The sequence below is a fragment of the Sinohyriopsis cumingii genome, chromosome 9 (assembly GCF_028554795.1).
Source record: "Sinohyriopsis cumingii isolate HCF-2022 chromosome 9, ASM2855479v2, whole genome shotgun sequence".
NCBI lineage: Eukaryota > Metazoa > Mollusca > Bivalvia > Unionida > Unionidae > Sinohyriopsis > Sinohyriopsis cumingii.
This window is the reverse complement of record NC_142969.1, coordinates 50131266-50155481: the sequence shown is the minus strand read 5'-3', so window position 1 is coordinate 50155481 and position 24216 is coordinate 50131266. Positions and strand designations below refer to the sequence as shown.

The 24216-nt window shown below is 36.0% G+C and overlaps 1 protein-coding gene across 5 annotated transcripts in view; it reads left to right on the top strand.

The window, feature by feature from the left end:
- Positions 1-1881: 1881 nt before the first annotated feature.
- The window catches only part of LOC149791795 (programmed cell death 6-interacting protein-like), a 59107-nt gene continuing 36772 nt past the window's right edge, over positions 1882-24216 (top strand). For all 5 annotated transcript variants that reach the window (XM_089970299.1, XM_089970298.1, XM_089970297.1 and 2 more), the window contains exons 1-10: positions 1882-2107; positions 7411-7465; positions 8123-8192; positions 9623-9750; positions 13267-13420; positions 16479-16588; positions 17238-17354; positions 19287-19509; positions 21898-22021; positions 22752-22929. In XM_089970299.1, the coding sequence (XP_089826425.1) occupies positions 1905-2107; positions 7411-7465; positions 8123-8192; positions 9623-9750; positions 13267-13420; positions 16479-16588; positions 17238-17354; positions 19287-19509; positions 21898-22021; positions 22752-22929 (1362 nt within the window). In that variant the 5' untranslated portion in view covers positions 1882-1904. The remainder of the gene's footprint in view (positions 2108-7410; positions 7466-8122; positions 8193-9622; positions 9751-13266; positions 13421-16478; positions 16589-17237; positions 17355-19286; positions 19510-21897; positions 22022-22751; positions 22930-24216) is intronic.

Genomic DNA, 24216 nt, shown 5'->3' with positions numbered 1-24216 from the left:
CACCCTCTCGGCCGCAGAAGTCGGAGTCCAGTGGCACGAGTCCAGTGGCACGATAACTTGTTACGGCTAGCAACTTCTTTGGCTACAGTGGATGGCCATGTCTTCTTTTGTGCTCCGACGTGCCCTCTGCACTCTACAGTGCTTTGCTGAACCGCCTTCATGGCCGTTGGATCTTCTGACTGATCTCATCAGCCTAGTCAGCCGGAGTAGTCTTCCTATGCTGGGTTGAGCAAGTCCCTAAAATCACCGGAAGGCTCGGGACCTACCGGCTACCCTCGCCATGTTTAGCCCACCAGTGGAAGCAGTTTCTCGGGGTGTGGCTACTAGGAGCCAGATGTGAGAGTTAGGAATCAGGGGAGGACCAATGTGGATGAACTAGCCTTGGGAAGGCACGACATGTTCCAACCATCAGAGGTACAATCTCTCCCTGAGACCCCAAACAACAGCGAGTCTAGCCCATACGTCAAACTCAATCTTTACGTGTCACGCCGACCACGACAGAATACACTTGTTGTTGTTGTTGTGGGGTTTAACGCCATTTTTCAGCACGATAGGCTATACATGGCGGCCAGTATTAATGGTGGAGGAAGAACCCGGAAAACCCCGGAAAGAACCACCGACCCACGAGAAGCTACTGGCAAGCTTTCTCACATGCCCACATTGGCTGAATCTTAGACTCGAACCGCCGCAGACAGAGGTGAGATGGCAGTGATCCCTAACGAAGAGCGCTTTAGACCACTCGGCCACTCGGGGCCCCAGAATACACTGTACAATTATCTCTACAAAATCTTTTCACCATTATATATTATTTATATATATGTGTGTGTGTTTGTGTGTGTGCGCGCGCGCGCGTGTGTATGTGTGAGAGAGAGAGAGAGAAAGAGAGAGAAATGTATGCTAAACAGAGCAGATAGTACTATCATACGATGTGTGTGTGTGTGTGTGTGTGTGTGTGTGCGTGTGTGTGTGTGAGAGAGAGAGAGAGAGAGAGAGAGAGAGAGAAAAAAAATGTCTGCTAACCAGAGCAGAAAGTGCTATCATACGATCCTACTTGAGAATTCTTCATAAGATGGACAGAATACTCACGGAATCAGAATAGCTTTTGCAAGAATAAAAGCTATTTCATTATTCATAGGTTTCAAGTCATGCGCTTCCTTTTAGTTACCAAGCATTTGGGACATAAGCAAAGAAACTGTAATGACTACCATAATTTATCGTGAGACATTAGTTTAAAGGTTCAATTTTTAAAAAATAAAATCCGGCACTATGCTCCTCGCGTTACAAATAGCATATGTGGATATCAGCAGCTGTGCTTTGCATTGCTCAGTTCTGGACTATATTTTTCAAGGCAGACGCATACATCTTTAAACTGCTGTAAAAGCGGAGGGGGGGGGGGCATTTGCAAACAGGTGTGACAGGTGTTGAAAGTTTATCCATGCATTACAAATCTAACACACACAACAAAGAGAAAAGAAAAGAATTTTCCGCGACCACCAATTCATTATGAGTACATTTTTCATTGCCAAGGTTTTCTTTGTCTGTCATAGTCATTTTATTTGTTGTTTGTTTGGTTGTGTTTTTTTTTTTTTTGTTTTTTTTTAGAGACAGACATGGACAACACAACTGCCGAATGAAAAAGTATGATGGATGGATGCGTCATGAATATGGTTCTAAGTCTTCATCCCTTTGTGTGTTAACTATCATTGGAAGCCCATTACCATTAACTAGTAATGTGCCGGTCCTATTATATAAACAGTCGAATGATAAAAGTTCAGCTCCGTCTGATACACAAAATGAGTAATATGTTATTTTTCTAATGTCACAAGAGTATGACCACGATAGGTAAAGTGACGTCATACATAATATAAATATACATATGACCATGTGATCCAGCAGTTTGCAAGATGGCGACTTTCCTGGCAGTTCCTCTGAAACAAACTAGCGAAGTTGACTTAGTTAAACCTCTTCGCACCTTCATTCAGTCTACATTTAGTAATGCGGAACCAGATGAATACAATCAGGCCATCAATGAATTCCATAAATTGAGAAATTTGATGATAACAAAATCTGTTGACAAGCATGAATCGGCACTTGAGGTGTTGCAGCGGTGAGAATTTTCCTGTAACTTTCGGTATTAGGACTGAATGAATGGGGTGGGTGGGGTGGGAATAGTCACGTATTCAGATAAAACCAGACAACAAGTGGTAATGAAACCTGGAACATGGATTATAATGTGTCTCGGTTACATTGAAGATGAAAGAGAAATAACGTAAACAGTAATGATTGAAGCGCATGGTGGGATGGGATGGAAGAAAGAGAAATGCATTGTTTTAAAATACTTGCAAAATACAAGCTTTTACATCAGGCCATTTTTTTGGCACACATTGGAATTAGATGCTTAAGATCTAGTTGTGGGGAAGAATGATAAATTCTTCTCAGAAAAAATCTGGGCATGCCCATTTTTGTTCAAGCTCATTTTTATTCTGAGTTCAGGAGTACTATGAGCTTGATTTGTGTATTTCACATAAATTTACACATAGGTGAACGAAAAAGTCATCAGTTTGTCAAGATTCGAACTAGGGTGACTAATGGCTCACCATATAAGATGTCCCCAGTTCCCTTGTAGTGATTTAAAATGATGTTATTTTAATTTTGTGCCTTGTTAGATATTCTGCATATATAAAGTTTGGTTTCAAAAAGTGTCACAAAAGAAACGTATATTTTACCTTTAAGCCCCTTCTAGTGGACAGTGTCAAAAGTAATCACCTATTGGGCATGCATGTTTCCGTAGAAACAAGTAAAATATTTTGGTGAAATTCCAGCCAGTGGTTTATGGAAATCTGTGAAAGAAGGCAAAGTTTGCCTTTTTGTTAAAAAAAAAGAAGATATGAAAAGGAAAACTCTTTTTTTTAAAGAGCTTATGAGACCTTACATTTAACCTTAGAAACCTGATGAATTTTGCATCATTTTAGGGATCCTTGGATTTGTCGATTGCTATTAATTGAAATGGTCATTCTGCAATAAATAGTTGTAATGATTCGTGCTGTATTCTAGACTGAAAAATTAACTGAATGTAATAAATTAGCACAATATATTCAGATTTACCTTCATATCCTCATTCAGTCCTTTATTTAGAAAATTCCTCTCATTATCTCTTATTTTACAGATATGTAATAAACCATGATTAGATTTCAGAATGCTTTTCAGGGTTCTCCATAGGATTTTGAAAGTTGCCAAAAAGCTGCATTTCCAGCCCAATACTTGTGGGGACACAATCACAAGTTGTTGTTTTTTCCTTGTGGACTATTATGTTTATATTTGCATCAGTATATTGCTAGTTTTTCTTCACTTTTAATTATTTAGTAAATGAATGAAAATGTAAGCACTTGATTACAGTGATAATTTGATTGTTTTTGATATTACAACTTGAACAGTTCTCAGTTTGGTGCAGCTTGAAGAAATCACAGAAGAGATTACACTTTAATTTCAACATTAGTTTATTCAGGGATGGTCCTGGCTTTTAAAAAGCTGTCGCCAAAAAAATCGCCAACCTCAATATTTTGTCGCCAATTTTCAAAAAGTGTCGCCAGAACAAATAGTGTACATTTTTTGAAGTGTTAATTTAGTCTATTAATGTAACAGGCAATGAAAATTACAAAAGATGGGTTAGTTAATACTCTAATTACAATAAGCATTAACAAAATGTTACAAAGTGTTATATATGAAGATTCGTCGCGATTTTAGGGCTGCCAACTTGTTGAATGCAGTTTCAAAGTCTAATTTTTCACATCTGTACATGCTGATTCTCATTAAATTCTCGAGAGATGAAATGCAGAGTTTATTTCTGATGTCAGTTTTTATGAGGTTCATCTTACTGAATCCACGTTCACAGTCTACAGTGCTGACCGGTGACACCAGTAGTCTCTCGGCAGCCCCCACCCCCTCTCCCCCTTATGGCTAGCTTCACAAAGCTTGAAGTGAAGTGCTTCCTAAATCCCAAGAATGATCACTGAATGCTGCATAAATTTTCTCGACAAGCAAACTAGATCTCCATTCCCACGAATGAAACTTACATGAGTCAACACCTGGCAATATTGGACCGTATATATAAGCATAAATTCACACCCAATTTAGGGATTCTTTCACTCCTGTATTTTGAGAAATAAATAATTATTATTAATTATGCAAAACTGTTTTTTTTTTTTTTTGCTATTTCTTGTTGCAGAGTTAAAGTCTCTGCAGTCATAACACGGATTGATGGCAAAAGGAAAAGATCAATGAGTAAAGTACTGCACTGGCGACAGATATAATTGTGTTTGAGATTTTTTCCATTTGCTTTGTATTTATACGCAATAGTCGGTACTTCAAAGGTTATCAGTTTTCTATTAAGGTTCAGCAAAACTATTGCATTGGTATATGTAAAAAAAAAAAACAAAAAAAACAAGAGGATTAGCCATTCAATTAATTGTATCTGTTCTATTCGCGTCTTCAGAAGTCGGTCAGTTGTAGGTATAGTTCGGTAGCATGATTGACTGTATCACAGCATACAGTACTCAGCCCAGATGTCAGCATAAGCAGATTATGATGTAACAATGCACTCTAAAGATGGGGTTGTCAATACGAACAAAGGAGCGTTTGTGTAACAGATTGATTCCAATGCATTGCTTAGTCAAGTTTGTGGCTTCCTTTCATTCTCCCTTTTAATTTATCCAGTCCAAATCCATGATTGTATGTACAAATTAAATAACCAAAAAGTCTGTCGCCAAAAAAATCGCCAGATGGGATATTTTTGTCGCCAATAAGGAAAAAAAATCGCAATTTGCGACATTGGCGAAGCCCAGGACGATCCCTGGTTTATTTAATAAGTTTAATTCCATTTCAGTTCAGTAAATTTTGTACTCCATGAACTTTTTTTCATTAATTATGCAACCCTTGTTTTAAATGTAAACGGCCATTTTTTGTTTTTTATTTCAACGGCCATTTCTTGTTTTTTTATTTCAATGGCCATTTCTTGTTTTAAACATCAGCATCCCTTTATTCTGATGTGTTTATGTGATAAATTACACTGAAATTGCAGTTAGTATTATTATTATTGCATGTTAATGATTTGACAGTATTGTCCAAATCTGAGAAAGCTTCAGTTGCTTTCATGATTTATATACACATTCTCACAGTTGCAACAACAAAGGGCATTGTTTGTTTCCCAAACAATTGCAGTTGCATACATACACATTCTGTGGAATTTCAGTTTCTGTGAAATCATTACATTAGAAAAGAATTAACTGTTAATTAGTCACACTGGCTGCCTGTCTGTTTACCCAAGTTTGCAATTTGGCTATGGCTGACAGCAAATATAAAAAGGCAAGTGACACATGAAAAATGAGGCAGATGACAGGGATGCAGTGAGTGTAGAAAATGTGCACCCTCTGAGAATTTCATGCTTGTTTTATGGGGGAAGTTTGAGGTTTCTGAGAGCTGTGAATGACCATTTGAAATTTATGTAATAGGACATGTTAGGTTTTGATGGTCTGTTCCTGTTAAATAAACTGAATCTTCAGATAATGAAAATTGAAGGTACTAGTAATATGACATTATGGAAATATCATCACATAATGAAATTGGCTTTGCAAAAATTAGTGGGGATCTGTCATTCCATGCTTTAGGGTGGGATCTGTCATTCAGTATTTTGATGGTGGATCTGTCGTTCCATTCTTTAATGGGATTTATGTCATTCTGTGCTTTAGTGGGATATATTATGATACTCTACGTCTATCATTCCATCCATCTGTAACTATCTTATAGGTGCCTGCATGGCAACTAACTGTGAGATGAGTGAAGTTTTTGAGCCATCTCCTGCACCTGGGATGACACAGGAGGATACAAAACAGTGTATAATGTAACCCCCTTGGTCCTGGTTTAGGTGGGGCTGGGGGTAAATATGTCATAAAAGACAATGTTGGCTCTAGTTGAATATATCATTTGTTGGCTTCCAACATTATCGTTGTCATTTTGATTGAAAATAAAATACTCAAACGTAGATAAAGTCTATCCTAGAACTGCAAATTTAGAAGGAAATTCCTACCTTCATTTGAGAAAAAGGACTAACTTTTTAAGTATAGCAAATTTTTAAAAGTAAGTAAGTGTCAAACATGCAAAAATGAATCTTGGTACATGGTATGGGTGTTGGTGTGATATCTGAGAAGTTAGCACAGAAATTCTGCAATCCATGGGAAAACAAAACCCACATCTGGTAGCCAAGGACAAATTTAAAATTGTCTTCCTTACCCAGAATTTATTAATGTTTACCTTCAGGTCCTGAGGTTATCCATTATCTAATTGCTTTAACAGTGCCATTGTTACTCAGTAGATCAATAGTGTTTATGTTCATTAGCACCTGAAGCATGCCTAGAGATATACAGTTTCTGATTATACTTTTGTTATTCATAGGTGCCATTTAATTTAATGTATTTCATTACACTAGTCTAAGCATGAACAAGGGATAGCTACATTATTTTCCACTAAACTTGAACTTGAAACATTTTGAACGATGAAATAAAACTTCTACAAAACGATTAAAAAGTACTCAAATGGTTTTGCAGAAACAATGTTAGGTCAAGCTTTCCTTTTCATCTCAATTCTGACAGAGACCTTTGATTTTTAATCAGTGACTCGAGAGCCAGCATGATCTCATTTGAACCCCTTTGGCCTAAACTTTCCAGATGACAACAATAAAGTAATCAGTTAACATGTTGCTTTTATATGGTACACTCAGTCGCATTACATGACCCTGCATCAATGCACGGGCTGTAACAATTGTTGGAACAGTTCCAGTACTTACTAGACTGGTTCTGGCTGTTTTTTTTTTAATAATGTGTATGTTAAAGCCATGTGAGCACTAGTTACAGTGAACCAAGCAATCTATTCCCCATTTATTACTCATAAACCTAAGTTAATCATGCTAGAATTTGTCTGGCCCACAGTCTTGTTTTCATACAAAGACTTCCTCCACACAGACTTCGTGTTAGTGGAGGTAATAGTAAAAGATTAGTTGGAAAGTAGTGAAGATATAACTTCTGACAAAAAGTTTATAAAGTTCTTTGTAGAACACGGTTAATTACAAGACACATGGTTGTGAGATATACACTTATTTCTGACAAACTTGTGATGAATGAGTGAATTGTGCATCATACTTTCAAACCCTTCCATTGCTTCTCCATTTAAACCCTTCCTATATTCATCCACCAACCTACCCCATCCACCTCCATTTTTTTCAAATGGAAGGAGGGCGATTTGGACAGATGCTTCATCATATTTTTAACTTGCAGAGTTTTCCAGAAATGATTAAGGAAGGTTATGAATACTATATGATGTTGTAGCTCATCATTTCAGTTTTTTCTTTTTTTAATTCAGGTACTATGACCAGCTTGTAGCCATTGAAAATAAACTGCCTATAGCAGAGAACCAGGTAAGGATAGGCAGATGCAAACTAAAAATAATTGCACAGATCGTTTTGGTATGCCCGTGTGTGTTTCAGATATTTAGTTTTTGGATGTAATCAATTTTACATTAATTTATTCTTGAATACTTTTGTAAAACCTGTGTGGATGTTCCAGATGGAAAATTATAGTGGCCATGATGCATGCTTGTTTGTTTGTCTTTCTTTCCAGGCATTTTGTAAAAAAAAAAAAAAAGTTTTAAACATTCTACTTAAGGACAGTATATTTAGCTTGTATGGTGGCTCATTCTCAGACTTGATGCAGAATAGACCATAATGCAGTTGAATATCAGAATAACTGGGTAAAGTGTCTACATTAATGTGAGGTTGTATTTATTGATGAATTTCTAGTGTGCTTAATGCACAAGTTTATAAGTGGCCACTAAAATTTGTCCACATTTCCAAATCTGCTGCACTTATGTTAACCATAATATTTGGGACATTTCATAGCACAAGTCAACAGTTGTTTAAAGTTCATGGAATAATAAATGCAATAACTAGTTGTATCTTATGTAACAGTTCAGATTTTCACACAAATTAGTATATGTCAAACTTGATTTTGTAACCGGAATAATTAGTATCCACATTGAGTAAAAGTGCTGTGTTTTATTGGTATTTTTCTTTCAGATACGTGTTAATTTCAAATGGAGAGATGCTTTTGATAAGGAATCTTTTTTTTCTGGCAAAAGAACATTGGGTAAGTAAAACGAATTGTGATTCATAATAATTCATGTAACTGGTGTTATCATTAGCTCAGCTGCTAGCAGCAAATTAAAACACTTTTGCAAATTGTATCATTGTAGCCATCTGTTTTTAAAATGCATTAACATTTTATGCATTGTTGTTGTTGTAGGGTTTAACGCCATTTTTCAGCACACGATAGGCCATATATGGCGGCCAGTATTAATGGTGGAGGAAGAACCCGGGAAAACCCCGGAAAGAACCACCAACCCACGAGAAGCTACTGGCAAGCTTTCTCACATACCCACATTGGCTGAATTCGAGACTCGAACCCATGCAGACAGAGGTGAGATGGCAGTGGTCCGTAACGGACAGCGCTTTAGACCACTCGGCCACTCGGGGCCCCTTTTATGCATTGAGTTGGCCTTGTGCATGGTCTGTTTGAAGTTGCTGGATTTAGAAACACATCACTGAAAAAATAATCCACTTATCCTACATCATTTGTACAAGTTCTACTTTGTCTCCTTCATTCAGTTTAACATTCTGCATTGGTAAGTAACCATTTTAACTCTGTACATGTGAACCCACCTGTGCATGGCCAAGACTAAAATCTGCCATCACATATTGGGATGAAATGTCAGATTAATTGATTGATTTATTATGTTTAATGGCAAATCAAAACATTTGGGTTGTGTCATGCCAAGACAGTTGGAGTAGAGTTCTCTTGTCCATAGACATACCAAGTCATGGCACGGTTCAAACCAGGACTTAGGATTTTCCCTGTTTGTTGTTGTTGTGGGTTGAATGCCATTTTTCAGCACATGAAAGGCTATACATGGTGGTCAGATTAATTGGTAGAGGAAATGCCCATGAACCAGCAACCCATGGGAAGCTACTGGCAAGCTTTCACACATGCCCACATTGGCTGAAGTGAGACTTGAACCCATGTGGACAGAGATGAGATGGCATTGGTCAGTAAAGGCAATCGTTTTAGACCACTCAGTCATCCGGGACCCTGACCCTGTATGTTTAAAGTCAAAAGTAAAAATGAAACATTGGTCTGCAGTCACATAGCTGCAGACCTGGGCCATGAGGGTTCATAGATGAGTACATGTTATATACTAGGGGTGAAATTAGACACATTTGATATGTATACTGTTTGGATGCAATGCACAACTTAAAGTTTGACACATCCAAATTTAAAGAATCAAGAGGCAAATTGCTAGAAGTATTCTCGAAAAATGAAGATGATTTGACAACTTTTTTGCCATAAGTATGATTTTTTATTGATTCTCCGCTTGTATTATTGTGTCATGAATCATTTCACCCCGACTATAAGTTTACCACATTTGGTGTTTACTTATAGACAGAAGTTGAAGTCTAAAAGATTGAACCTTTTGCTGTATGGCATACCAGATATCAGCATCCAAATATCTTACTTTTCAGTTATTGCCTCTGGGAGCTATGAGAAGGTGTGTGTGCTGTTCAACATTGCAGCTCAGGGAACTCAGATTGCTGAAGTCCAGAATCATGACAGTGATGAGGGACTCAAAGCCTCTGCTAAATATCTACAGGTATCAGAATGTGATATGTCCTACAAAGGACTTCATTGGTCTTCCAGGACAGTACATCCAAACAAGGAAGAATTGGCACCAAGTTTGATTTTGTAATCAAAACCAGATGAGGCATTAGAATGTCACATATGTGACATCTGCTTTTGATGGGTTTTGTTTTTTAATATTGGCATCTGCTGGAATCATGTAAGACTATATTAGTTTTAGTGGTACTATGATTTAGAATGACGAATCATTGGCCTTTTGATTAGACTGTACAGTTGTAGTAGTAATATGATTTGGAATTATTAGCATTTCCTTAAACGACTGATCTTAGATTGTACTGTACAGCTGTTGTGGTACTGTGATTTGGATTTATTTCCTTAAATCCTAGATTGGACTAAACAGTTGTAGTAGTTCTGTGATTTGGATTGGTTAGTATTTCCTTAAATCACTAATCTTTGATTGGACTGTACAATTTTAGTTGTACTGTGATTTAGATTAATTAGTATTTCCTTAAATCACTAATCTTAGATTGGACAGTACAATTTTAGTTGTACTGTGATTTAGATTGATTAGTATTTCCTTAAATAACTAATCTTTGATTGGACTGTACAATTTTAGTTGTACTGTGATTTAGATTGATTAGTATTTCCTTAAATCACTACTCTTTGATTGGACTGTACAATTTTAGTTGTACTGTGATTTAGATTGATTAGTATTTCCTTAAATCACTAATCCTTGATTGGACTGTACAATTTTAGTTGTACTGTGATTTAGATTGATTAGTATTTCCTTAAATCACTAATCTTTGATTGGACTGGACAGTTTTAGTTGTACTGTGATTTAGATTGATTAGTATTTCCTTAAATAACTAATCTTTGATTGGACTGGACAGTTTTAGTTGTACTTTGATTTAGATTGATTAGTATTTCCTTAAATCACTAATCTTTGATTGGACTGTACAATTGTAGTTATACTGTGATTTAGATTGATTAGTATTTCCTTAAGTCACTGATCTTTGATTGGACTGTACAGTTGTAGCACTTGTATTATGATCACAATTTGGAATGATTAGTATGATTCTGTGTTGCACCTTGAGTGCTGGATTGCAATTTACCCCCAAATCTTGACTCTCCCATGCCCTTGGGCACACATTCTTCTAACACAAAAATTAAAAATATGCTTACAACTTTTCTTTAATGGATGTTCTTCCATGGCAGTGTTGGCTCTAACAAGGGCCAGAGTCACTAAAGGTGTTAAAAACTATAAGTTGGCTATTAATATCTGTTTCAAATGAATATATCTGGCATTAATGGTTTGTGGACATTGACTACATTGCAATTCAAATTATGTGATGGACTCGAGTGTAATTTATTCACAAGTTTAAAGAAAGACAGCTGGCAGGGAAAATTTAATCTGTTTTGAAATTGAATTAAAACTGAAAGAGACTTATTTTATGCATATACTTATTTGCACAATTTGCCATTTGATGAAAGATATAATAATTTGAAAAGAGAAGGATTTTAGAAACCATGAATATTCAGTATAATAAATGCTGCTAGATAATGAGTCTGAATGTGAGCAAGATCTGGAATTGAAAAGTTCTTGGTGCAGCTCATTTCATATTAACCAGATATTCAAACATGTTCATAGCAGCCAACCCTCACGATTTTGGCGTGAATTTCACTTCTTTTTCAGCGATTCACAGGTTCATGCCACATGCAAAAAAATCATGAATTCTCCAATTCTCAATTTTTTTTAATCTTTAATAAAATAATCGATTTCCCACTAAGCACTAGTCGTATATGTATAAGCGCAGTTTTACCAATGCTTTTGAGAGAAACTGGGGCTTAACCGGAATTTTGTTCCGTGCATGCACAGCAAACACTGATTTGAATTACCATTTGGCATCTTATCTTGAAAATGTCTTCACCAACAAGGAAAAAGAAGTGTGTTGCACAAAAGGTGAAGTCTAGTTTGGAATATACCGTAAATTGGCCATGCATTCAGCCATCCAATACTGATATGCATCATGCTTTTTTCACACAGTGTGCCACAAATTTTCGCAATTGGGCATGGTGGCAGGGATAATGTGAGAAAGTATGTTGGTAGAAAAAACCACATAGAGGTTGGGAAAATTAAGTACTCTCAGCAGATTTCAGCTCTGGAATATTTTAAGCCGTCGATGAAAGACCTGCAAGCTACCAACGCTGAAGCATCGTTTGAGTTTTCTTGTTGAACACAATATACCTTCATGAGCTGGAGACCATGCTAAACATTTGTTCCAAAAAATATTCCCGGACTCAAAGACTGCTTCACGAATTCTTGTCAAAATTCACTAATTTTTATCCCAATTTTCACTAATTGCAAGCCATTAGGGTTGGCAGCTATGCATGTTAATGTTTTCATGAGTTATTTGAGTATAAAACCTTTACCGCAGTAAAATTTAAGTATCAATGACAAAGTTAAGGCAGCAAAGCAAATAAGATGTTTCTTTTTTTAGTGCTGGGAGTTTCCTTTGATTTTAAGATCTATGTAACAATACCTAAAATGGAATGGGAAAGGTCAGAGGAAGCTTTGATCATACTAGTGCATTGTGAACTTCTATTTTCCTTTTTTCTTCAAAATGTTGTATTTCCCACAAATTTGGAAGTGTGGTGGAGGACATTTTGTCCCTGCCTTAGATCATAAGTGCAGCATTGTATGACCTTATTGAGTCTAAAGTAAACAGCAACACTTGTACAGTGTTTCTTCCAATATGCCCAATTAATAGAACATCCACTTAAAAATGAGCAAGCACATGGAAATCTTGCAAAGACATTTTGCAATGTACTTAACAGAACTTGTAATATTCATTATTAACAAATCTCAATCACATCACATAGGTGCTTGACTTCTAAATCAACTGCCATGATCAAGTGCTTTCTGAATTTTGCAGCAGAGCAGTGATAAATATGGTTCTCATAAAAAGCGATAAAGTGAGTTCCTAAACTGTACCCACTTCCTTATGAAAATGCCAGAGTTTATCTCCATGTGAAAATCCTTGAGAAATTACTCTGTAAGACTACTATCTACATGTTTCCTGAACTCTTTTGTGTGCTGTCTTCTCATACAGTCTGTCCATTCTCTTTTTGTCTTATTTGAAGACATACCGTATCATGTACTCTGAAGACTGCTTTGGTAGCCTAAGTGGTTAGAGTATCAACCTTGGATGCTGGAGGCTGTGGGTTTGAACCCTGGCTGAGTCATACCAAAGACTTACAAAAATGGTACTAGCAGCTGCCTCACTTGGCACTCAGCTTTAAGAGGTTTAGTGCTAGGACTGGTCAGCCTGGTGTCAGGATAATGTGACTGGGTGGGGCATGATGCCCCAGTGTTGGAGATCACTATTAACTGCCCCATTGTAGACATTGTAGCAGTATGACTGAAACATTGTTAAAGCTATGTTAAAAATCCAATTCACACATTCTCATATACTCTGATTATTCAGAGATAAATCTTACACTTTTTATGAGTTCTGTCATTGTTTTGCAGCAAGCCAGTGGGATATATGGTTACCTAAAGGATGTTGTACTCTCCCATGTCCAGCAGGATCCAACCCCTGACCTTGCACCTGATACCCTGAATGCACTTAGTGCCTTAGTGCTGGCCCAGGCGCAGGAATCCTTCTTCAGGAAAGCATCTGCAGGTAGTTTTATCATTTGTCATAAGTTTGTAAGATTTTTTTTCCTTTGGTTAATTTGTAATGATAAGAGTCGTTTCCCATATTCATTATGACTCCCTCCCCACCTGACTTCACCTTTTTCACCCTTATTACATTCATTGATCTTATTTCAAAGACTGGTTTATGGTCATATAAATAACATAAGGATAGTTATGTGTGAACTACTTAATTCCTGCCATGGGAGGAATCATGTTGATTCATTGGTAAGTGTGCTGGACTTATGACTGAAGGGTTTGGGGTTCTAAATTCTGTTATTGGATCAGCCCATGACAGCAGCCATTGCATTTCCATGAGCAAGGCTTTTTACGTCCAATTGCCTCTGTACTGTTAGCATTCCTTAAGAGGGGCCCCAAGTGGTCCAAAGCGCTCTCCGTTATGGATCACTGCCATCTCACCTCTGTCTGTGTGGGTTCTAGTCTTGGATTCAGCCAATGTGGGTATGTGAGAAAGCTTGCCAGTAGCTTCTCGTGGGTCGGTGGTTCTTTCCGGGGTTTTCCCGGGTTCTTCCTCCACCATTAATACTGACCGCCATGTATAGCCTATCATGTGCTGAAAAATGACGTTAAACCCTATAACAAATAAAAAAATTTAAAAATTCCTTAAGAATCTAAAAGGGTGGTAACTGACGGCAATTGAAGCCCATGAGAAGTTTGTGAGAACAATGCAGTCTTTCTCATAGGGTCAGATCCAGTGTAGTGCAGTCCAATATTCATTGTTGTAGCTTACTGCATGAGTGCAGTATTGTTGACATGCAACCACTGGCTGCATATAATTCAAGATGGAAAAGATAATCCCTTTAATCGAACCTATAAGCTGCCCCAAGCAGTTCAGTTCTAAAAAGCAAAGACCTTTATGCATCACCATGTGATGTTAACCCTTTACATTTGGACACCTCTACTCCATTCTCATGGAAGTGCCTTTTGACACCTTTACACCATTCTCATGGAAGCTTGTTTCAACATCTGCTGTAAACATGAGTCATTTTTAGTAGGTTTTTGTAGCACCACCTTTGGGGAAAACCCCGTTAGATCCTACATTCATTAACCATCATGTCAGTTCACATAGTCGCTGTTTAAGATCAGGTCAGCATCTGCAATTTAAAGTAACAAGGTCATAAGGCCATAGATTTTTGATTTGCACAATTAGAATCACAACTATGAAAGCTTCATTAACTTAGGTAAGGGCTCTGATATTGATGTAGGCAGCAATTAGTTTTTATAAATTATCAAATTTAGCTGATTTAGATAAAGATAAAGAACTTGAGTATGAGAAATGGCAGTTAATGTTGGTCACACAGCTTCACTGACTTGATGGTGAACAAGTTCTCTCAAGATTTTAAAGCACATAAAAAAATTCCTCCGTTATAGTTATACAGCTTTAACGATCAGATTTTACTCATAAATCTTTCTGTACATAATATATGTGTACCAAAAAATGTAAAATGGTTGAAAATTTATTAAACGTAACATATACTACACTGCATAACAGTTAACAGGCAGGCCTATGTGTATGGAGCTGATTAGGTAACAGGTGTTCTATTTATAGCACACTGCACTGGGTAACTTTGCTACATGTATATCAAAGGGCTTAAAAGCCATACACTCTATGAGGTAAAGAGTTACTCTGTGTACACCGTGAATAATCTAGGCTTTCGGAATACATAAACTGCTTCTTAGGATTACAAAAAGTAAGTCAAGCATATAGGTGATCATTTTCATTACCTGTACTTGAAAAGGGACATTTTGCAATCGAACATGGGGGGAAAGGGTCTTTTGGGATGTCAGAATGTCCTGGCACAGAAAAAAAATAATGGCCTGTGGGAAACACTAACAAGCTCAAATGTATTGCTGTAGAGTAAAACACCTGACCAAACCATATCTTTTGTCTGAATTTATTTTTTGTGCATACTCATTTACCTAAACATCTAAGAATTGTGCAAGCGTCTAACACTGTCTGTCTGTGTGTCTAAAATACATATCTGAAACTAAATATTAATGACAGTGATATGCATGGAACCATCCCAAAAAGATGACAAAATTTTGACATACATGTCAAATGCCAAATATTCGTATTTGACATGTATCTCGGATTTGTGTAGATATTGGTATGAAAGTATGGTATAGTCATTACCATTTGATACAGTCAAACACGGAATGACATTTAAAACTACTGTCTTGAGGAAATAACTAGTGATACAATCATATTGATGCATTTGGCTCTTCTGGTTCTAGCGGTGAAGCTTTAGTTCATTGTGTTTACTCATAGATACACATGGCTTGATATGGAGAACTTAACCTTTACTGATGCACAAGGTCATGAATACTGCACCTCTTCTTTTTTATGTTAAAAATTTGTCTTTGGTTTATTAACTTTATTTTTGATTTAAGATCTAACAGTAAAAATCCATTTTACAAATATTTGTGTTGGGCAGAGGAGATTAGATTATAATTCTAATGTATCATTTAAAGTTTTTAGCACTGCCCCACTCCACACCCACCCACACCACCCCTGCCACATGCATACACAGTCAGTGATTATGAACCCCATTGCTTGTTAGGTATCAGGGGAAAGTCTGTATGTGTGTCCCATCATTAATATATGAAGGGATGAGTGTGTTTTAACTAAGCAAAATAAGAAGTTTATTATGAACAAAATATGTTATCTCCATGCTATAGCTAACAATATTGAGACACTTCTTTCTGTAACTGTATCTTCTCCTAAACTGCATGTAGAAATTCACCAAACTTTGTTCTATTTAATAGCAATTGTGCAAGAGCTGTATTGTGTTTGGACTCCCCATCACTAAGGTTCATTAGAGGAGATAAAAGTCCAAATAATCAAACAAAATTTAAATAATTTACCAAATTTAAACATGTAGTCATGGCATGAGGGCGTAACATTTATATAATGGATTTTGGATTACAAGTCCAGGTTGGGGTATCATGACAGCCGATGAATAACATTTAATAAGAACATAGATTTAATGATATACCATGGAAGTAGTTTTGGTTTTGTTTTACAGACAAGATGAAGGATGCTGTTTTGGCAAAAGTGGCATTCCAGTGTTCAGAACTGTATGCGGATGCCATGAAACTGATGCAGCTACAGACTCTTAGGGATCTCTGGCCAAAGGTTGGGATATTTTGTTTTTCATGCATACATGTACATGGTACAGATTGTCCTTGTGAGCATGTCATTTGGGATTCACCTATCTAATGTGTGCACTCATTGATACTGATGATATCATTATTCTGCTTATGACATCAGCAATGGATTTAACATTTCTTGTAGTTTTTGTATTATAACTGAAAATGTTCCTGATCTATCAACAGTTACCGTTGTTTAAAATTGCTGAATTGTATATGCTGGCTTACAGGTTGAGTCCAACCGTAACCTTCAGTGACCCAATCTGCTGTTGCTTAATGTTCAGCATTTTGTTTTCAGCAGGAGACTTCTTATGATGTCTAGAGTATTTGATATCCAATATGGTGACCATTGTGACCATCTTGAAACTTTTGTTATTGTCACTTTTCCAGAATTGTTTTTAAGTAAAACCAATGACTCTGTTGCCACTTAAATAATATGTAGAATTTGCAGTGTGTACTAGGAAAAAACTACCAATGGCCAAATGGAATATAGCATTCAGAGATTGCTATAAGACTGATGGTCATGAATTCAAGCTTCCTTATTTAAAAATTAAGTTCCAAGACTGATTATAATTATTAAACTAATCAATGAACATAGAAAATAAGAAAGTTTTCTCTTCATATTTTGTGTATAGGAATGGCTACCAACAGTTGTGATGAAGCAAGCAGCCTTTCATGGGATTGCTGAATTTCATCAGAGTTGTGTTTCCCAGCAAAGCAAAAGCTACGGAGAACAAATTTCCAGACTTAAGGTATGAAGTACATTTTTTAGTTTACTTTCGTAAATATTTGTTCCTTCATTTATTCATTCATTAAATGCACTTTTTAAAAAAAATATTAAAAGGGCCTTTGTTTGGTCCCTACAGAAAGTTTGGTGATGATAGCTCGTATAAGTAGTAGTCCAATATTTACTATTACAGTTTTATGTCAACGTATTCTAATAAAGTCATTTTAAATAGCAAATGTACTTTAGATATCTTTGACTTTGTTAGTGTGGTTAAGGTTTAAACAAAAATAATGGTTATCTTCAATTTGTCAAATCAAAAAAGTTAAATCATCGCAATGAAATAATTTTGAGATTATTTAACGAACATATTAACCATTAACAAATTAAATATGTTCTGCTTGTGTAATGAATTTCATGTTCTAATCCATTTGTAAATGTAATGATCATTTAGGAAGAGCTCATGCATGTGTACTTTAATAGCTGATTAGTTTGGTGTTACTGGCTCTGTCTGCTCCATTTGGTGTTGAGTATAAGTGATTGATTTTGACAGGTGTTTCATTTATGAATGTACATATCATTTGAACCATTAAAGTAAATGCCCGGTATTGTTGTCGTGGCTTTGTTATTTTGTATTCCTTATTTGAGGTATTTTTAGAGGTTGATCCTCAAAATTAAATACCTACAAATATGCAAACTTTGACAGGCAAAACCACACCGCTCCAGTGGCCTAGTGGTTAGAGCGTCCGCCTCGGAAGCAGGAGGTCATGGGTTCGAACCCCGGCCGAGTCATACCAAAGACATACAAAAATGGTGCTAACAGCTGCCTTGCTTGGCGCTCATCATTAAGAGGTTAGTATTAGGACTGGTTTGCCTGGTGTCAGGATAATGTGATTGGATGGGACATCATGCTACGTGTCTGCAGCACGATACCCCAGTGCTAGACATCACTGTAAACTGCCACACTGCAGACATCGTAGCGTTATGACTGAAAAATTGTTAAAAGCTACGTTAAAAATCCTAATCACACACACCAGCAAAACCATGAATTTAAGTACTCATGAAGATATAGATTTTTACAAAACCTTGAAAATTGAGACCCATCATATATAAATTATGCTAGACTAGGTCATACTATGTAATATTCTAGAATTTAAGTGTTGCTTTGAAAATGTGATGAATTTTGAAACCAATTTTAGTACCCTTGAAAACTCCTTAAATTTGTTAAAACTGTTTAAATTTTGCTTCAAATGCTCTAAATTTTTCTGGAGGAATTCAAATTATTAAAACTTCTTGCATTCAGTTTTCTTGTTATTTGCATATTTTCCCAAAAAAATGTGTAAATAAATAAAATCAGATAAAATTGGGTGGATTAAATGACATGTGATGGTTAGTTTATCAGCTGGTGTAGCATTTCTTTGCTGTGGTGTCACACCAATTTCTTCTATTTTTTTTACTTATTTATACAGTGATAAAGAAATAGAATATGGTGAAATTCCAGTTTTCATAAGAAAAAATGCTTTTTAAAATATGGTGAAATTCCACATTTCATAAGAAAAAATGCATCTTTAAAGTGTGGTGAGAATCCAGTTTTCATAAGAAAAAAATGCTTCTTAAAATGTATGGGAGGATATTTATACAAACTATGGTTGTTGATAAAACTTAATCTGGAACAGTATAACATCAGCAGGGGCCCTGAGTGGTTTAAAGCGCTGTCTGTTAAAGGGTCACTGCCATCTCACCTCTGTCAGCGTGGGTTCAAGTTTTGGGTTCTCATGGGTCAGTGGTTCTTTCCTGGGTTCTTCCTCTGCCATTTGTACTGGCCACCATGTATAGCCTATCTTGTGCTGAATAATGGCATTAAACCCTACAACAACAACATAACATCGTCAAATCTAAAAATATATTATGGTTATCATTAAATAAGCATGTATAAAAGACAATTCACAAATTTTTTCAGCATGCTAATGAGCTAATGGCAGCAGCTGTACAAAGAGGTGGAGCATATTTTAGCTTCAAAAATGAACATGGGAAGATTCAAAAGGAGCTGCAGGCAGCACAAAAAGATAATGATTTTATTTATCACGACAAAGTGCCAGACATTCGTAGCTTACCTACACTTGGTAAAGCAGCCATTGCTAAACCTACTCCTTTACCAGCAAGGTTTTCTGAGAAGTTTACTGGTAAGTTTAACTGTTTAAAAGTTAAATATGTAGATTTGTATGCTTGTTTCATCGTTGTGTCATCCTGCCTTAACATAGCACCAGATTGCATGAGTAAAAAGTATTTCTTCTGGTGGAGTTATGTATGTGACGAGGTAATGTTGACTAAAATTTTGCTTTATACTACTAAACATTATCTTGAAAAGTGGATGACATAACATCACATTAGTATTGAAACATTAGTATCCTTGTTTAGTATTCAAAGATTAGTCATCCTTATATAGTATTAAAATATTAGTCATCCTTGCATAGTATAGTAAATTTAGTCATTGCTTAGTATTGAAAGATTAGTCATTCTTGCATATTATTGAAAGGGAAGTCATCCTTACACAGTATTGAAAGCTTAGTCATCCTTTCATAGTATTGAAAGCTTAGTCATTATTGCATAGTATTGAAAGATTAGTCATCCTTTCATAGTATTGAAAGCTTAGTCATCCTTGCATAGTATTGAAAGCTTATTCATTCTTATATAGTATTGGAAGCTTAGTCATCCTTACATAGTGTTGAAATATTAGTCATCCTTACATAGTATTGAAAGATTAGTAATTGCATAGTATTGAAAGATTAGTCATCCTTGCATAGTATTGAAAAATTAGTCATCCTTTCTGGTTTTTAATAACTTGTATTAACTGCATATAACAATTATAAATGCTGCCTTTTATTGTAATTTCCCAATGCAAATATTACATGGAAACAGAAAGTGAAACCATAATTTCCCTTAAATACATTGACATTTATTAATAGTTTGTTATGTAAAATAGGTATGCTTTCTTGTTCCTTTTGTGTTCATTTGATTAGGATTTCATGAAAATTGCATTAATCATTTATGTGTGATGGGTAGAATGAGGCCAGGAAGCTAGGGCATGCAAGTGCACAGATCACAAAAGTTTACAAATTCATGCACTTGGAGAGCATTGATGTGCAAGAACCCCTGCAAATTATTTTGAAGTCGTGCGTGTAAAAAAAAATTACTCAGGGCAGTATCCAGTTTTTATTTAACTGTTATTCCTTAAAGAGTTCATTGAGCTGCCGTAGAGGTTTAGTAGTGCTTGTCATGACATTTGTCTTTTTTTCCTCAGTTATGCAGCTGTTTACACATCAGAGTACTTTGGCTTGGCATGAATAGTTGTTAAACTTAATTTGATTGGTACATTGGACCCTTGAACAAGCATTCTGTTATGGTTTAAACCTTGCATCAAGGAAATTTAAAAAATGCTAAAATACAGGCCATCTAGAACACCCAGAATGGCAGACTACAAACATTATTCATCTTCAGATGACAATTTCATTCGGCAGATGCTGGCTGATGATCGCAGTGATTTTTACAGTTTAAAGTATTTCAGATTATTGGAAATGGGAAAGTGTTATTTGAAATACTAGGGAGTGATTTTGAACCTGAAATTGATGTTGAATACAAGTCTGATGTACATGCTGGGTGGACATAAATAAATGCATGCCAGTCAGTCTCCTATTTATTTTGAAATGTAGAAAAGGAAGAATGAAAAGCCTTTTAAAACCAGGTGATTGAAAAGTGGAGTGCGGTTTTCATTTTGTTCCCCAAACAATTCAAATCTGATTGATCTTGTGCTACAAAACTATAAAACTCTCTAAGGGGTAAGATGAATAAATAAGAATCTGAAAAGAAATTTAAATTAAGGATATCTGTTTCATCAAAAAACCTGTCTGAACAAGCAGACTATGACAGTAATGGACTTTAACCCTAAAACAGCAGTATGGAATTGATAGGAAATCTAGCATAGCGGTCAGTAAAGATCTGATTTAAGAAAGTGAAATTCTGGCACAGCTCATGTTAGTGACAAGTCTCATTTGGAGCAGAAGTATCCCAGCTTGTTCAAGATGGCTAAGCAGTCTGTACATATACCCATTCAGACAGCAGACTGTAAAATGAGTACAGAACAATATTCATACACTGATACAGAACACATTAAGCCCAGACACAGTGGACAGATTAATGCTTATGCACCTAGAGGCATCATCGCTTAAGGATTTTGATTTCAACAGACCTCTAGCAGAGAGGAGCAGAAAGAACGACATGCAGATATTTTAAGTGTTACATTAATGTTGAACTATGGTCATGACCTTCTCTCCGCCTTTTTTTCTTCTACTCCCCATATGTCGGTGGTAAAGTGGAGCTCTCTCCTTTAGATAGATAAAATCCAGGCAGCTTCTTTATATCAGTATTAATATAAAATACACAAACATTCCTGTATTATAAGCTGGATTTTAACTGCATTCTGGCATTTAACATAGTACTTGAAGTATTTCTTATGGATGAGGATGTCAAAGCAGGTTCATTTAGCAATGGTAGTTACTCCTTTTTTATTTCAGATTTATTTGAGAAGATTGTACCAATTCCTGTTTATGAAGCCTTGAATGCCTTTGAGTCTAGGAAGGCTCACATTGTGAATATGGAGGTTGGGAGATTGAGAGAACAGACAACGTTAATGAATGGGTAATTACATGTAGATCTTTAGAAGATGATTTTCTCCAAGTTTTTTGCTTGTTTGTGTTCTTAGCTCACCTGTACAATATAAAGGAAAGTTCTTGCTATACTCATGGTGGCATAGGAGGTCAGATTCATAGTTTTGATTTACTGCATATGGTTTTAAGGTGTAAACAAAGATTAAAAGAAAACAAAAGTTATGTATTGTAAAGTAAATATGTTATTTCTATTAAACCTCATGTATTTTATTTTACCATATATTTGAACTTTAGTTGTGATATTTTGTTGTCATCTCTTAGGGCAAGTTCAGAACCATCATGGGCAGGTTTAATTTTCCAGTCACCATGCTCTGGGCAAACTGACTTGTATAAAATTTGTAAAGCCCTGAATTTACCCATGAGAATCATTTAAATTGGTACCCCACAAATAATAAAGATTTCACAATTTTAAAAACTTCGCCATATGTATATAACATACTCATAAGATTACAATCATAATCACATATATTCAAACTCTGACATAAAAATTTATGAAATGTGATTGGTTATTTTGTGTTGACCGATTAAATATCAGAATATGTTTTTGATCATAATTTGAGAGTGAAAATGTGTTTGTGACCACAGGGTCTGAGTCTTTGAAAGAATCTTCATTAAAGTCAAAATAAATGACTCCGCAAGCAAATCAACTTTTCTTACCTGTATCAGTGGTTTAACATTAATCTATGAAATTTTGTCCCCAGAGTACTAGCCTCGCTCAATCTGCCAGCAGCGCTGGAAGATTTGACAGGAACCCAGACTCCGCAGTCTTTAATAGAAAAGGCGCAGCAGATTAAGTCAATGGGTGGCATCCAGCATCTTGAGACGTTGATGAATGATTTGCCTACATTGCTGCAGAGAAATAGGGAAATTCTTAATGAGGTAGAGTAGAACATTTTTTCCAGTTTAGAAAGGAAACTAATTTATTTCTAAACTGTTATGCAATTTTAAAAAGCATTACAAGATTTATCTAAAAATATATATTGCACATTAGGGGTGTAATGATATTGATGTTGTGCATCAATACAATTCATGATAAAAGCCTACAATATGATACATTATTGATCAACATGTCTTTTCATCCTTAGAAAGTCACGCATTGTTAGAGTGGTGCTGTTTTACATGTGATGAGCATTGGTTGTGGGCATGTAGATTTATCATCAGTTCATATATTATTCTGATCCTTACAAGATTACTTTTTTAAAATCATGCTTCGAAACAGTCTCCTTTTTAGTTGTCATTGATTTCAATTCATCCTGTTAGGAACATTTTCGATTGGTCCATTTGAGCAGATGAAGGCCTCATCAGTTGGTCACGATGAGCTGTGCTTTTGCAGTGCATGAATGCTTTGAAACATATTACTAGTTTCATGTCTTCAGTTCAGTTTGGAAGACATTACTGTGTCATCTTCAAAACTGCAGAAGTAGTGCCGTTTCCTCATGCAAGAAATATCTTACCTCAGACATGTATGGGTGTGGAGCAGATATGACTAACAAACAAATCCATTACATTGTGCTTACTGCAGCTGCAAAACAGCTGCCACATTCATTCATTTCAATGTATGAAAGAGGGAAAAAAATCATTGACAATATCTACTCCCTGTGCTACAGATTAACACAAGGTGATTTGAAATCGGCAACCCCTGCCGATTCAGTGCTCATTTTATTTATCCCATTGGCACATTCATTACATATATCTACATAAAAGAAAACAAATTACAAACTTGTACCCCATGTATGCTGTAAGTAATTTACATATACTTAAAATCTGCTTTTGTGAAGTTACTGTTTTTCTTTTGTATCTGCTTGGAGTGAGTTGGAATGCCAATACATATCGTGTGTGAAACAGAATGATGCACAAAAAAGAGATTCCAGACTTCCACCCCATGTGTGATTTAAACACATTAAAGGTCACTCAAAAACTACTTTTCTGTGAAGTTTCTGTTCTCCTTTGTATCTACTTACAATAAGTTGGGATGCCATTATTTCTCTGTAAGCTGTGTTTTGTTCTAATTGGTAGTTATTGGTTACTCTAGACAGAAAGAAACAATACCCCACCAGTCAGAATTTAGATGTAGCTTACACCATTCCCTCGTTTACTTAAGCCCTGATAACTCACAAACCCACTTATAATGCAAGCTCAGGTGTGGGTACCATTTTTTAAAACTAG